The sequence below is a fragment of the Equus caballus genome, chromosome 14 (genome assembly GCF_041296265.1).
Source record: "Equus caballus isolate H_3958 breed thoroughbred chromosome 14, TB-T2T, whole genome shotgun sequence".
NCBI classification, from domain to species: Eukaryota; Metazoa; Chordata; class Mammalia; order Perissodactyla; family Equidae; genus Equus; species Equus caballus.
In genome coordinates this window covers 89,260,767-89,276,982 of record NC_091697.1, presented here as the reverse complement: position 1 = coordinate 89,276,982, position 16,216 = coordinate 89,260,767, and the positions used below count along the sequence as shown (strand labels likewise).

Below are 16,216 nucleotides of genomic sequence, written 5' to 3'. Positions count from 1 at the left end.
ACTTTGAAAACATAGGTTTTTTCTTTTTTTTTTTTAACAGAACAGCATATTTAGAAACATGCTCTATTTTGATGACACAGGCCAGGTGACTCCCCTGCCAGGGCAGAATCTGATATGCTTATCTGTGTATGTATCTGAAAATACAAAGCTCATGCGGGAGCAGCAAAGGCTCCTTGCCTTCTGGTTCCTCTATACTGGGGGTACTTCAGACAAAAAACAAAAAGACCATCCCTTCCTGTAAGTGGTCACACCAGCCTAGAAACCACAAACCTTAGAAACCACGAAAAGAAGAGAGAACTGTCTTCCTGTTCACTGTGGCGGAGTTTGTCATTTTCACATCCATGTCAAAGTACTCTCTGATTGGCACCTCAGTTCTCTTCGTGCACGTCTGCCAACACCACATCCCTGAAAGGATCCCTAGGGCCTGTAGTCACGGGCCAGCTCGGCTCTCATGATACTCTGAATCCCAGCTTTGCTTCTCACCCTGAGGAGGGAACAGGAGCTGGAGCAATGCTGCCAGAAGCGTGCCTGCTTTCTGCTGCCTGTAGCACCGCAGCCCTTTGATGACTGCTGACAGCAAGGCCTGCTCCAGCCTCCTCTAGTTCCCTTCTCCTCTGTTAGGGGGGACGCCAATCCTGCAGTACAGATTGTGGAGTACCTTTAGGGAGCGCCAAACCTCTCAGCAGCCACAGTAACGCTGGTTCCTTCATTATTACTCAGATCCTCTGACAACTAATTCAAACCCAATCCGTTTTGAACCCTCTCTGGATGATGATATCATTCTCCTCAGGGAAGCCCAGTGTGGTCTGATCCCATCCAAGCACTGCTTCTGGCCCAGGGGGCAATACTGTGCGACCTCACCAATTACCCACAAGGCTTTGGCCATGTTCCAGGCAGAGTCACCAAGGGCAGGCTGGCCGTGGGAGAGAGGACTAGGCAGGCTGGAGCTAAGGCTTGTGAATTCATGCAGCATTTGTCCCATCCCCTTAGGAGTGAACGCAGAAGTAAGAACCCAAAGTCTAACAGGCGGATAAAGCTTACTCTGATCTTAACTATGGGCTGTATTGGTGGGGTGTGGCCTGGTTAAGGTGGCTTAGGGGGTGGAGCAGGAACAGGCTGACATCTCTTATGGGGCAGATGGCAATGTTTTGGTTCAATGTTTGGTTCTGTGGCTTGGTGCTCCAGGAGATGGAACTCCCCCAAGGAATGGAAGCAGGGAATCAGAGCAGAGCTGAATAAACTGGAATAGAGGGTAAGAGAGGGAAGGGTGCTCACCTGTGCAGAGAAATGTTCAACAAAGCAGACTGCAGCAGAAATGCATACACAAAACATGCTCAGTGAAAGCTAACCAGAAAGGCTCTGGGCCAGGTGAGCACACACTAACCTGGGGCTTATTTATAACTCGCCAAATCCAGAGCTGAAGGCAGCACGTGAAGCCCACCAGCTGGTCTCTACAGTCCTGCCTGGCTTGATGGTCACTGATTAGGAAACAGAGTGGACCACAATCTCCTGGATACATTTTGTGCCAAATACTGTGCTGGGTATTTCATGTATGTTTTCTTTAAATACTCTACATATCTTTAGTCTCAGCTTAAAAGTCACTTTCTCAGAGTTGACTTCCCTGAGCCCATAGTCTAAATTAACTTCACCTATTATACTGAGTATCATCTTATACTTTATCTAATGTCACTTGGAATAGCTTATGATTTGATGTTCATAAGAGTGATTAAAGTTCCTTGTTAGCATACATTGTGTTAATTTTATCTGCTAAATGTGTCCCCACAGTTATCTGGCATACAGGCTCTCAAAAAATATTTTTGCACCCTGAATGCATGGAAAGGAATGCACTGAAGCAATCAGTGAACTGCATGTGAGCTACAGAGGCCCTTGTGGGGTCAAAGTTTCACTCTGTGGAATTGTAGCCACTGCACAGACTAACGTATTTAAAAATCAGAATGGCCTCCATGATCACATAAGTGAGATTATATTAAAGTTGACATTGACTAGGTTTTTATTAAAATCTGGCCATCACACGAGAAGCGAATTTTATATTTTACTTCTCTGCTGGATTTCCAAGAAAACAGAAGAGGTAGAAATATGCACATGTGAGCGTCCATTTATTTGAACTCTTTTCCAGTTATTTCCATATAAGAAAACTGTTAGAGAAATTTTAATTGGTCCGTGAAAAAAATGTGTTCCTTTAGAGAAAACAAGTTTAACGGATATACAGGTTTCTTAACTATTGGACTTCTCAGAGACATTAACTATTCATTACAATTCTCCTGTGTGTGTGTGTGTGAGTGTGTGTGTGTGTGGTTGGGGGTTGGTTGGCATACTGATGCTAAGCATATTCAGCTTTGGTTCTGGAGGCACCAACGGACTCCATTCCCCTCTCCCTATCTAGAACAGAGTTGGATATGTTGCTCTTGTGTTCCAGTAAATTCAGTACCAAGAAGCATTCTGTCAGTTCTGTAGTACATTAAATCCTACCCTCCTAACCCTAGCTGGATAAATCTTGAACAAAACAAATTACATGAGGCTTAGGAAATATCAACAAGAGCTTGTAAACCAGATTCCAATCAATCACCATACTGTCAAATCTACCCTGCATAGTACAGGCTTTTTCAATTTTTCCAAAGACTATCTCACATGAATTGATTGCTACACAGACCACCAGACTAGTGTATACTTGAATTATTGTAACTTGAAAGGGCTAGGACATTGATCAGGTGGGAATATTGGCAACACGAGGGGGCCCACATTATACTCCACATTTGACCTAGTTCCAAAGAAGGTATTTTTAATTCTCATTTTAAGAGAAGAGAACTGAAGCCCAGAGATGTCAAATAATGTCCTCAAAGTCACATTATATGTGGTGGGGTCTAGATTTGAACCCAGATCTTCCAGCTCCAAATCTGGGCTCTACTCACAAGCTGTTTTCATGGGATGTATTGAGAGAATTTTCTCAAGTCCTGTGCCACCAGCCCTTTCTGCTCCTTGTTATTGCTCATCACACTACGCCATGGTCACATCACGGCTCACAGGGCCTTCTTTCAGCAGCCCAGCTATCTGGTACAGCTGAGACTTCCTCCTTTTCAGGAAGTTCCCCAAGCCCCACACGAGGAGTTCTCCTAATTCTCTCTTGTCTTGGGCAGAGGAGGAGTCAAGCCCACATCACGGCACTTGCCAAAGCTACTCTTTGGCTGTTCAGCAGAATCTCAGTTTCCTCACTTCATTGGTTTTCTCTTCATCCAGACTCACGGCTCAGCTTCTCTCTGCTGCTTAGCCTTTGGCTCAGGACTCAGGGCACCCATTCATGGCTGCATTTTGTGATTATTCTCCTCCAACCCCCCACTCCCACATCCTCAACATCACTGAGGGAATATAGAGTGGGGAAGGGGCTGATCATAGCCCTGACTAGACTCGCAGCTAAGGGTGTTCTGTGAGTTCTACTTCAAAGATACTTCATTCACCTATGTGTCCCCAAACAGCTATTCTCACACTCGAAAGGTGTCCCCAAGTGCACTCGTGGTCCTAGGAGAGTTCTACTAATAGACCAGGGCCTCTCTAGTGTCTTTCAATGGGGAGTTGCTCAGTTGCACATAAGTTCTGATGGCTGCAAAGTTAAGGAAGAAGATGACAGCGCTATGAGGTGGGAGCATGCTAGATGTGCCACAAGGTAGCAAAGTTGTAGGTGGAAGGGGAAGAATGAGGAATGAACAGGAGCTCATGTGCATCCCCTTTAGTTTTTCCAGCCCTGGTTGTCGGCATCACCCAGCCAGAAACCTGGACACTCCTTGTCACTTACATCTATGGTTGGCCACCAAATACCAGATAGATCGGATCTAGACCAAATCTGTGGCACCCATCCCCTCTTCCACTCCCACATTCCTGCCTTTATTTCCCTAGTTGCTTTTTGCCCACACTGGTGTAAGAGCCTCCAAATGGGTTTCCCTGACTTTGGGATCATTCCTTTCAAATCTTCCTCTGCAAAACCTTCAAATTCCAATTACAACACCCACCTCCTTGAAATCCTTTCTTGGTGCCCCAAGTTTCCTCAGCTTGGAGTGCAAATTAGAATCACCTGGGTGCTTTTCTCAACATTTACATTCTTGAGCTCTACCCATAATTTAATGAATCAGAATCTCCTGGGCATAGGACCCGGGTACACAGAGTCTGAGGAAGATTCCTGGTGAATCTGATGCACCATCCAGTTCAAGAGTCACTGCCCTGCAAGGTGAAGGCCAAGCTCCTTAGCACAGCATTGATCTGTGCTGATCAGGGTCAACCTGCCCCATCAGCCATTCCCTTCTCTCCACCTTAGACTCTGAGGATACTGTATGGTTTGTTTTTTCTTAAACTAGTTTCCTAAACTGTTATGCTGAGCCAGGCCTCTGTGCCTGTTCTTGAGAAGCGTTTCTGTGATATCTTCCCTACCTCCCACTTTAGAGGTTCATCACCCCCTGACCTGAGCTTCCACTGTTTCTTGATCAGACCAGTTCAGAGATACAGTATCTTAAGTGGTTCTTAAGTGACATTATGGAATGAGGTGAAAATCTCAAAGTCAAAATTATCCTTAAAAAATTCCTTAAATCCCTCATAGAATAAATAGTTTGTTCTAAACAACCTTGACAGTAATGTATGTGTGTGTGTGTGTTTGTGTGTGTAGAATATAACTATGCTGTACTGGTGATTAAACACTAACTACACTCAGTAGTCACATTATGGGTTTACGGGGACAGAGACCCCAGGGGAACAGCAAATTCACACATCCCAACCCACCTTCTTTCCAGGACATTCAGTCACTGAGGGGAAGGTTTAGTCTGTTTCCCAAGAGTGTTCCATGATGAGAGTAGGTGATATTTTGAAAATGGATTTGGGTTAAAGAATATTAGACAAATCCCTCTTTTAAAGCTTCTAAAGTGTCTGCGTTTTGCCTGCAGTGTGAATGTTCAAAAGGGGGATGCAATATGCCACATTTCCCAGTTATTTGATTCTAGAATGCTGTTTTCATAAAACTAGCATTCTGGAGACTGCTCTGGAAAAAAAATCTGCCTTCCTCATTCCCCACTGCAGTTGCAAATGAGAAGCCAAATGAGGCACAACCTTTACTGGTTCTTATACAAAAGAAAGAAGGGCAGACCACATTACCTGGTGTGGCCTGCACCGAGGCCGTCTTCTTCAGGGACCATCTACCTGGAGACACAGAGAACCCTGCCACCTTAAGTCCTGCTGCCTGGGTGTGGCTGCCCAGCCTCTGCAGGAGCCATGGAGGAGAGGCAATAGGGCTGCTTTACTACTTTGGTGACAAACGTACAGTTATTAGTATAGAGCATCATTTAGTGATGGCTGCCATTGATTTGGTTAAATGATTCAAATAGATGTGTATGTTGTTTACTAATACAATAATTTGCACTTATGGAGTTTTCTGTCAGTTTGATGTATGCACTTATTTTGAGGATCTGGCAAGTTGGAGAAAGTGGAAAAGTATAACCAGTCTCAGCTGTGCATGAGTGGTTAACGGTGGACCTAGCACGGTAATTACAAGTGCTTTTGCAGTGCCAAGTGATAAAAAAAAAGGAAACTTTCAGGTGTTAGGAAAAGCTTCCATATAGAATCTGTGGTTAAAATATGCCCTTCAAAAGACTATGGCAAAAAAAAAAAAAATGTTTAATGGCCAAAATGAAATTAGGCCACACTTAAATTGATTTATTCTGTGCACAATTAACATTTTAATAAGAAGTGCAAATCCAACACGCTATTTGAATACTAAATTCAGATAATGATACTTTCACTGATGCAGTAAAAAGACTGCAGAGCCGCACGTTTGGAACCCCAAGACCAGCTTGGCTCTGTGGGGAGCAGGGTGTATATGACCTTGGAAAAGTCATTTAATTTTCCTGTGCCAGAATATTATTCATTTGTGAAATAAGACAGTTGAGCTAGTCGATCTCTAAGGCACATTTTAATTCCAAATTTTGTGAATATGAATTACATGCTACTCAGGTAGAAGAGGGAATCATGGAAACTTTACAGCCGGTACAATACTTTGAAGTACTTTGACTTATTGAACTGCATTTTTTAAATAAAACTCTAGTTTTTAGTTAACGTTCTTCTTATTTTTGTCTAAAAAATTTCAATTAAAATAGTAAAAGTTAATAGCAATATTTTATGAAAATGAACAAAAATAAGAAACACAATGAGGAAGAGGTCAGGATATAATGAGAGGGTATTTTTACGTAGCAAATAAAGTTTTCAGAACTTAGTTGATTTCTGAAAAGAATTATACTACTGTCCATTATATATAAAACACCCAAATGGGGACTCTACCCTTTGTTGTAAAGCACCTGCCATGTAGGACTCAAGATCCAAATCCATGTAGATTTTTTTTCATTGTCTAAAACAATGAACACATTCGTTATATTTGGACCCTATCTAGTTCTGTTTGATCAAGTATTTTTACAGGAAAGTTTTCTGGTTTTTTTCCCTCCCTTGGAAAACTTGAACGATGACCACCTTAATAAATTCTCTTGAAAGTGACTATAAGAAGTCGTATTCCTGTCAATAACAGTGGCATCCTCGTAGCAATTTCGATAACTTTGGAATTGTAATATACTTTCAAAAACTCTTGAACATTAACATACTGTGTAATTATCAATGATTTAAAACAGGTAATAAGGCCACAAAGTCTTCTTAGAGCTGGTGTATTAATGATTCCTTGTAGCTATTTACACATTTAGAGTACACATCTGCCATGAGGCATTCATTCATCTATCTATCTATCTATCTATCTATCTACCTATCTATCTATCTATAGCATGAACATTTCTCAAACTCCCAGCATGGGCTTAGTGAAAGTTTTTCAGCCATTTGGGCTAGATAAACTTGGAAGTAATTGTTTCAGAACTGATTTCAATATCCACAGCAACTACTGAATTAAAAACAAAAAAAATTAAAAATAGGAAAAGAATCTTACCCTAAAATAAATTTCTAGTCTTTGGAAAATGTGAGAGGGACCAGAGGATGAATCCTTCATCTGAGGGATGTTGAAACTGAAGCCCGGCCTGTAAGAGGTAGAATTCAGGTCTATTGTTGGCCAGGATAACACTTTCCACTGATTGCTGACTTGGAGCATGTTATTTCTAAGGTAGAATAATCATCCCCAGCAAACAGTGAGTCACAGGAATCAAATGCAGTTCAAATAACACAAGGCACCTGTACACCAAGGAATAGGACATACACCCATTATATACAAACATCAAAATGGGAGCTCTGCCCTTTGTTGTAAAGCACCTGCCATGTAGGATTCAAGAACAGGACTATTTTCCCAATAGATTTGCGAACATATGCTATTGTGTTTAGGACCACGGAAAAGAAAATCCATCCAATGATATTGTGCTGATTGGAATTTTTTTTCTTTTCTTTTATTGTGTTGTTTTCAATGATTGCTTTGGGTCAAGGCCAAATGTGTAATTTCCCCAATATAGTTGCTTCCATTGTCTAAAATCGGGATATATTTTGTGTTTGATCAAGTGCTTTTACAGGAAAGTTTTCTATGTTTCCCCCCTTGATAAACTTGAAACAACCACCACCTTAATACCCTCTCTCAAAATCTGCAGCATGTCCTAACACAAGCCCTTAGTCACAATCCTCATTTTGGAAACCATGTCTCCAATTGACTGATTAGGCCAAATAAATTTTGGTTCCCACACTTCTTAGTTTAAGCTCTCTAATGAAATTTTGTGGAGAAAAAAAAGCTTCTGTTCTATGACTGAAAGAAATAAATATTTTTGCAAACAAGCATTTAAAAATGATTTTTAAAAATACCTTTTTTCTTTAGTACTCTGCTTGAATTGTTTCTTCTACATTTTGATTTTTTTCACAATAAATTCTAAAACAGTCAAACTTCAACAATTCCCATAGATTTAAGCGTTCAAATTTATTTTGACCTTTTAATTTTATTATCTAATCTCTCTCTGCACATGTATAATGAATATAAGTATAAAGTATATAAATTATATATGTACATATCTGCACACATTTAGCTTCTAAGTCAAGGGAGTAAAGCAATTATGGCCCCTATGTGTAATTAAAGAAAATCTAACATGAAATAGTGGGAAAGGCTTGTGGCAAGAAATGACTTATAGCGATGTCAGTTCCACATAGAAAACCATCATATGATAAAGTATGAGATGAGCTGAGGTAAACTCTTTCATACCTCACACTTCATTCCCTTGTGCCCACATGCTCCGTGACAGTCCAGTCCAAACTCAGTCTCAGGTACATGAGTCACGACTCAGAGAAGATCTGCATATGCCCCAGTTTATCCCACCATCCATCCATCCATCCATCCAACCATCCATCCATGCATCTATCCATCTATCCAGGCAGCCAGCTAACTTGCCAGGAATCCTTACTAAGGCATCATGCTAGCACTAAGGGTACACAACATTGTGAAGCAAATTCTTGTTTGCAAGACCTGACGAAACATGAAGGTTTGAAAACTACCCAAGAATTTCAAGCATAATTTGTGGAGTCTCTGGAGAAAGCAGATCAAAATAGATCTAGTTGCATAGTGGAGCTAAACTCCTTCTACGATCCATTCAGTGTCCTCCTTCTCCAAATAATAACTTTCATCAGGAAATGTTTAGGGAATGTACACAGAAAAGTAGACATGACATTAATCTTCCCTCAACACACAAAAGTTCCCACAAGCTTTCCTGGAACTGTATACATTGACTATGTATACACTGAAAGCTGTTTCTCTCATGTACACACAAAAAGGAAATTTTTTCACATCGCCAAAGACTATGATTACCCAGGAGAGCTCTCAGTTATGTCTGCTCATTTCAGACACATTTTGTGTTATTACTAGCCTCATCTTACATAAATTTCCAAACAACTTCAAGATAGTTCTGGTTCATAAAGGCCTGTGTTTCACTAAGAATGAGAATGTTGGAGTCATCAAAATGATTAAATGTAGTAACATTAGAAAGATTTCTTTTCCTTCTAGCACTTTATAGCAGCCATTTCTTATTACAGAGATCAAGGGATTTTAACTGGAGGCAGCACAGAATGTAGTTAAGAATCCTGGCTCTGGAGCCTGACTGCCTAGGTTCAATTCTGGGCATTCTACTACCATTTGTGGGATGTCGGGAACAAGTCACTTTATTTCTCTATACTTCAGTTTCTCCATCTGTTAAAAGGGAATAATAGGGGCCAGGCCAGTGGTGCAGTGGTTAAGTGCACATGTTCGGCTTCACGGTGGCCTGGGGTTCGCTGGTTCAGATCCCAGGTGCGGACATGGCACTGCTTGGCACGCCATGCTGTGGAAGCTGTTACACATATAAAGTAGAGGAAGGTGGGCACAGATGTTAGATCAGGGCCAGGCTTCCTCAGCAAAAAAGAGGAGGACTGGCAATAGTTAGCTCAGGGCTAATCTTCCTCCAAAAAAAAAAAGGGAATAATAATAATAATAGCACCCAAGTTTTACAAGGTTGTTTTAAGAAACAAATTAGATAGTTCATAAAAAGCTATTATACAGCCCGACTGAAATGTTAGCCATCATTATTATTTTCATCTTGCAGAGAAACTCCTGTAGAGTGGGGATATGGAAATTGATTTATTATATTTGGGTAGGCTGTAAATTGCCATGAATAAATATTACTAATCCCATCCCACTAGTAAAATGACTCAAGCAAAAGGAGACCACGTGACTAATTTGAGTATCTCTACTAAGTTAAGATGGAGTTAAACCCAACAAACCATCTCCAAAGCTTTATTCCTCCGGCTTCTCTCAAGGGGATGTTTATTACAAAGCTTGGCACTTCTAGCAATAGCACATCTATGGACTCTTCGACCGAGTTCAAAGTGCTTCACCCACCTTGATGTTCACAGGATCACTAATCAATAGTTACCAAGCACCTATGGGATGTGTGGGATGGTTGTCTGGCATTGAAGTGTTTTCTCAACTTTGTAGACAGGGAAACAAAATCAAAAGAAGATCAGGGCTTCACTGTTACCTCCAAAATCACAGGAGTGGTCAAGATTACAAAGCATTGATTCCTGCCACCACACTCCTACAGCCCAGGGCTTTGTCCTTAGACCACACAATATCCCATTGCATTTATATTTAGCAAAGTTTTTTAAGACCCTTACCTATTTATCTCATCTGTTTTCTTTTATCTCCTAATGGTTACATAGCAGATTCATATAGATCTTGGGATCAAAGTAAATATGTACTTTATTACAAAGCTGGGCTAGGATTTGTTCATAAGAAAACATGATGACACATCCCGTTTATTTATTGAAGCTCTAAGTTGGAGCACAGGATATGGAGGAAGTATATACCTTTCACAAGCGTTACATTTTTTATTAAAAGAAATGGCGACTATGTTTTGAATTCTTAGGAGTAAGGAATAACCCTTATTCATACCACAAACACAAAAACTTTTCAATTAATTTGTCTTCTAATCTTAATGTTACGAGGCTTAAAAACATTTTTCTTTATGAATCTACTGTGTTTATTAGTATGGTAGGACATATGTCATTAACTTCTATAATTATGAAAAGTCATCCTTCTCCCATCTCAGCTCCCTGAAAAAGAGTAGCACTCCATAGATATAAAATAGCCAGACCAATTTTAACAGAAATGGTTGTTTAAATTTTCCTAATCTCCTTTGAAGGGTAAGCATTTGGGGAATCTCTTTTGCTAACTGTTTTCAACAAACATATCAAAACAACCTACCACACTATCTACACTTTTAAAAGCTACAAAATCTACCCCTATCCATTAAGCAGGTTTACTTTTATGATCCAATTCCCCAGAGGAAGGCCTTGGACACTTCTGTGGCAATAGCTAAGAGATTGCAAGAGTCAGATGTTATAGTTTGATAATCATTCCACAAACCCATGCTCCATTAAACTAGATCCAACAGAGAATTCTCAGCTCACAAAACCTGTAGACGAGGCAATGTCTTCTGTGAAACATTCTCCAAGGACACAGTTTCATATAAAGATGCTCATCAACATTTGAAAAATATATTTTTTTTAAAACCCTTACCAGTAGGACTCAAGAAACAGCTGGTCTTCTGATCAATTTCTAGCTAACTGCGCAGATGGAAAGACCCAGGTTTAGGGCTTGACTTGGATACTAGCTGAGTGAAGCTAGGCACTTTCTTTAACCCTTCCAGACCTTAATTCCCTTCTTTGTGAAGTGAGAAGGAAAGAGATGACATGTAAGTTCTCTTTCGAATATATAATTTTGTATATCTTACTTTGTGATAGTGATATTTGTAAGCACTGTAGAGTTCACAAGCACTCTCACCAACAGTCTCACATGACCCTCACAACTGGTTTTCAGAGGTAGGTGGGGGAGTTATCACGACTTATTTTTCCCAATAATTGTGCTGCTTTTGATATCCAGCAGGATTCACTAGAGACAGTAGGATCTAAAGCACCATCCAGAAAGAGTTAGTTTTCAGGAGTCATAATGAGTACTTGGTAAAAAAATTTATTCCTACTTTAGTCCATCATCATGAACCCTTCAAATCCCTACTTAAAAGAAAAATCTTTAAAAAGAAAGAAAAAATGTCATGCTATATGCTTCTGGTGATGCAGTCCACAATTGAGGAAAATCATGTTGATTTTAGGCTGAAAATAAAATGTAATTGCCACTTGATAATTATCTTTTAAGTGAGGATGAATTTCCTTGAGCTATTTCAAATTTTAAAACAGCATCGGGACGTAGGTAAAATTGGTTTTTATTTTTTATCTTTGGAGCTTACATTTGCAAAGTATTTTTATATAAGTTGGAAATTAACAGGTAAAATAATTTACCAAAAGGAGACTCTCATTACCAAAAAGAAATATTCTGAATCCAGAGAGGAATTCTGAGTATCTCTGATGTCTTTTCAGCTCCATTACTTCAGGAAAACACAAAAACAATTTCTCAGAAATACGTCTAACACTTTACAGTTAATAAAATACAACAGATGTGATATTATTTCATCGTTGCACAATCCTGTAAGGTAGGCAAAGTCATCCCAACCAAGCTCCCAATTAGTTTTCATCTCAGATTTTCAGGGACTTTTCTGAATAATTGAAATTCACAGGTTATGACTCATTTTAACCATTATATCTAACCTATTTCTGACCTCGTTCCTCATCAAAATCATTATGAGAGATGAGAAATAGAAATATTGCACCATTTGTATGTTCATTTTCCTTCTCTCTCCCTACCCACTACCCACACCTCTTCTGGAAGTACAAAGAAGCAGGAAGACAGCTAAAGGTTGGGGAAAACAGAAAGGAAGGAGGAGAGACGAGATGCTTCAATAATCTAAACAGGTAGTTACCAGCTAGCTGTACAATGTTATAAATAATTAAGTGCATATTTGAAACAGAGCATATTATAAAAACTTGATTTTACAACATTTTGTCAGTCTTGAGTTTTCATTCATAACAACCGTTTGTATTGCCATTGTAATCCATAATTAAGAATCTGAAACAATGCAAAGCGCAATAAGACATGCTTTTGTCTTGATGTAGATGTATTCTATTCTATTCTTTTTATTGACAGTTAATAATTCACATATAGCATAAGGAAGAATTCTCAAGCAGAATTCTTAACTAACCAGAGCAGTTCCCTCCCTGTCCAGGCAAAAAAGAGAAGTTTGATACATATCTAGTATCAGAATATTCTATTTATAGAATTTTATATTCTAATTTTTGGGGAGATGTGTCTTTTCAGAATGCAAGGTCCCAAAGGCTCTGATAGTGCTAAGTCTGTTTTTTTCAAAGTTTTTATTTTCCAATTAGAAACACTGCCTTCAAATACGTTTGGAAGTTGAACTAATTTTAATTTTCTCTTCAAAAAAGAGGAAAACTGAGCGCCTTCCACTAGTTCATTAATCCTTTGACCTTTGCAAAGCCGTGAGTTATTGAATATATATCTAATGAAAAGTAATTTCCACGTTGTACCTAGAATCTAGCAATTTTACAATGGGTATAACTTTGAATAGAAATGAAACAATCTCCAAGCATGATACTGAGTTAATTAAGAAGAGGGAAAGTCTTCTGATGCCAACTGTCATTAAACCTAGAGAATACCTTGTTCATTAACATCTCATAAATTCACAGCTATAGCTTTCAAAATCAAATTAATCTTCTCTACCTCAAAAGAATTCAAAAACCTTAAACATGAGTGTCTAAAGTTACAGGACACCAGACACCACCTTTAAGTCTGATGTGATATCATTTCTTTAATCAATAAAAAACCAAGACAACATTCTAGTCTTTTACCCCAACCTCTCGGCAGCAAGCTTAAAGAATTTGAAAAGCAAACCTCTCATTCACTTCTCTATCCATAGATTCCTCTATCCATACAATTTATATGTGAGTGTCTCCAACAGCACCTGAGGAAGTGAGTTTGTGATAAACTCATACACATTTTAAAACAAACAAATCAATCAGAAGTTTACAAATACAGTGGCCTTTCACTTAAATATAAAGCCAAATAAGAAAGAGCAAGAGACTTTCACTACTTTTCAACTTTAAACTTTCTAATAATTACTAAGACCGCTTTTTATTTCAATGGAGAAATATAGTTGTTGAGCTACGATTATTTAGAATAAAATCCAAGCATAATCATACAAATTTTACGCATCTTTCACCTTTACCCGAGATCACCGAGTAGCAAAAAGAGAAAATAAAGATCCTTGTACTATTAATCCTTTAAAAAAAACTAAAATGATATAAAACTACTACAGTGTTTCCACTTCTCAGGCATTATATTTTTTATAAAAATATCATAAAAGGAACATCAATCTATTAAATTAAGCAGCTTGCAAATGGATTGTTCTGTAAGTTTAAAATTACTTGCATTAGAATCTCAAATGCCACCTTCACTACCCTGTGAGATGGCATTTTCTGAGGCACAATCATACACTAAACTGCCACATTAATTCAAGGCTGCCACAATATGAGTGAACCAAAATAGGGAACTTACCTTATTATAAATAAATGGCAAATTGCAGGCACTTTTCAGCTTGCAGCTATCTAGCATAGTTGATTAGAAATAAACAGAACATCTTTCACCCCAGTGAGAGAACTGCATACTCAGACCCGGCTTTCTTTACTGAATCCAGCAAGAGAGGCTGTTCCCCTGCGAGGGCGAGTCACAGCCTCTTCTCGGAGAGCACTTGCTGCTCTGAACTGCAGCGACTTAGAAGGAAAGTAAGAGGAACCCGTGATGTTTAAATACCGTTGCTTCACATTCACAGGATATGACTCAACTCTCTTTCAAACCAGGAGGAGTAGCATTCCCCTCGCAAAACAGTTAGATTACATAACAAACATCACATTTGGGGTCCTAAAATGTTTACAAACTAAAAATCAAGAACTTCACCTGCTAAATCAAACGTGCATTCTCAGTGATTAACCTCTTCCCCGGGGCAGAAACCGCAAATGAAAATGAGAATAATAGCATGGCACACGGAAAAACTATTCTGCTCGCTCTCTGCAGTGAATTAATTTAATATTATCAAATGTGTGTGAAGTCGCCAATGGCTCCCTGACAGAGACATAAAAAAGAGGCACTCTAAAGTCACTAACATTCCCATGAGTGCAAAAACAGTGTGTAGAATAAAACTCTATTTTAACAAGCAAGAAGAGGTAATTCTGTACAACACAATAGAATCTCCTTCACAAAGTAGAGAATGGAAATAGATCTTTGTGGTTTGCTGTTGCTAATTCCCACAGCAATCCTGTCCTACGCTGTCATTACCTTGTGATGCTCCCTCTGCCTACCTCTCCAACTCTGAGCCTTCCTGTATCTGTTTTGTGAACATTTCTAAAGGAACATGACTAATGACACAACTCCTCTATTAATGTGGCAATTTTCTGTGCATTCTCCACCACCCGCTATCTCTTAACTCTGAGCTGTATGAAGTTTGATCACGCATTGAATTATTATATTTGGACACCTCAGTCAATGAATATTATAGACTTAGATCCTTGGAGAAAATTCTGCTACATAAATTCAATTGCCGTCACCATTATCAAGAAAAAAAGATGAAAAAAACATATGTTGATAATAGCACATAGACTGAAACTATCTAGACCAGGATGGTTCAACAGGAATATAAGGTGAGTCACATACGCAATGTTAAACATTTAGTAGTCACATTAAAAAAGTAAAAGGAAACATGTAAAACTAATTTTACTGTTTATGCCAATATATCTAAAATATTATAATTTCAACATGTAATCAATATAAAAATTTTTACTTATTTTACAAATTCTGTACTAGTCTTGGAGATCAGCTGTATGTTTTACATTTATACTACATTTTAATTCAAACTAGCAACATTTCAGTGCTCAACAGCCATCCATGGCTAGTGGCTACCATATTGGACAGCATAGGTCTAGAGTCTGAGGTTCATTCTTAGTCCTCAGGTTGCAGTTCATATGTTCTCTCTTCAGAGAGGTCTTCCCTTATCACCTTACCTAAAATGACCTCCCTCAATTACTTTCTACCTCATGATCCTGTTTATTTCCTTCATAGTGCATCACAGCCTGGAACTTTTTCTTTTATTCATTTGTTTAGTTATTTATAGTCTGTGGCCCCTGACAATAATGTAAGAGACCTGAAGGCAGAGAGCTTGTTGTAGTCAATATTTTATCCCCAACGCTAAGCATGGTGACCAGCACATAGCAGAATTTAATAGAGATTGTTTAATAAATGAATAAGCAAACTATGGAATTTATCCTATGGTTTGGCAAATAAAATATTAAGATATGTGTTTTAAGACTAGGTATCTACCACAGTATAGATATGATCCATCATATCGTTGAATTTTTAGAAAATATATTGAGTAACACTTTCCTGCATTGAAAAACTATCTTTTTCATACTGTTAATGATCTTCAGTCTATAACATGCTTTACTATCATATATGTATTATTTGTAACAACATACACATATAATAATACATATTATATGTAAACATATAAACAACATATAATAATACATATTATATGTAAACAACACACTTGATTTGTTACTCTAGCAAAGATTTGGAAAGACACAAGAATACTTTGGTCCTTATGACATAAAGCTGGATATCAATAGATGTCTATTTACTCCTACTCACAAAAAACATAAAATATTATCTATAAGACATTTGCAGAGGATATTGATATATTTGCTTGACTAG

General features: G+C 38.6%; 1 protein-coding gene across 29 annotated transcripts in view; it reads right to left on the bottom strand.

Annotated features, from left to right (window-relative positions):
- The window catches only part of MCTP1 (multiple C2 and transmembrane domain containing 1), a 499,995-nt gene that overhangs the window by 317,005 nt on the left and 166,774 nt on the right, over positions 1-16,216 (bottom strand). For 9 of the 29 annotated variants that reach the window (XM_023617979.2, XM_070234548.1, XM_070234551.1 and 6 more), the window contains exon 1: positions 14,009-14,292. The exons of 17 other annotated variants lie outside the window; for them this stretch is intronic. In XM_023617979.2, coding sequence (XP_023473747.1) covers positions 14,009-14,065 — 57 coding nt within the window. In that variant the 5' untranslated portion in view covers positions 14,066-14,292. Of the gene's footprint in view, positions 1-14,008; positions 14,463-16,216 lie in introns of those variants that run through there. 3 more of the 29 variants (XM_070234550.1, XM_070234554.1, XM_070234556.1) reach the window with 3 other exon arrangements.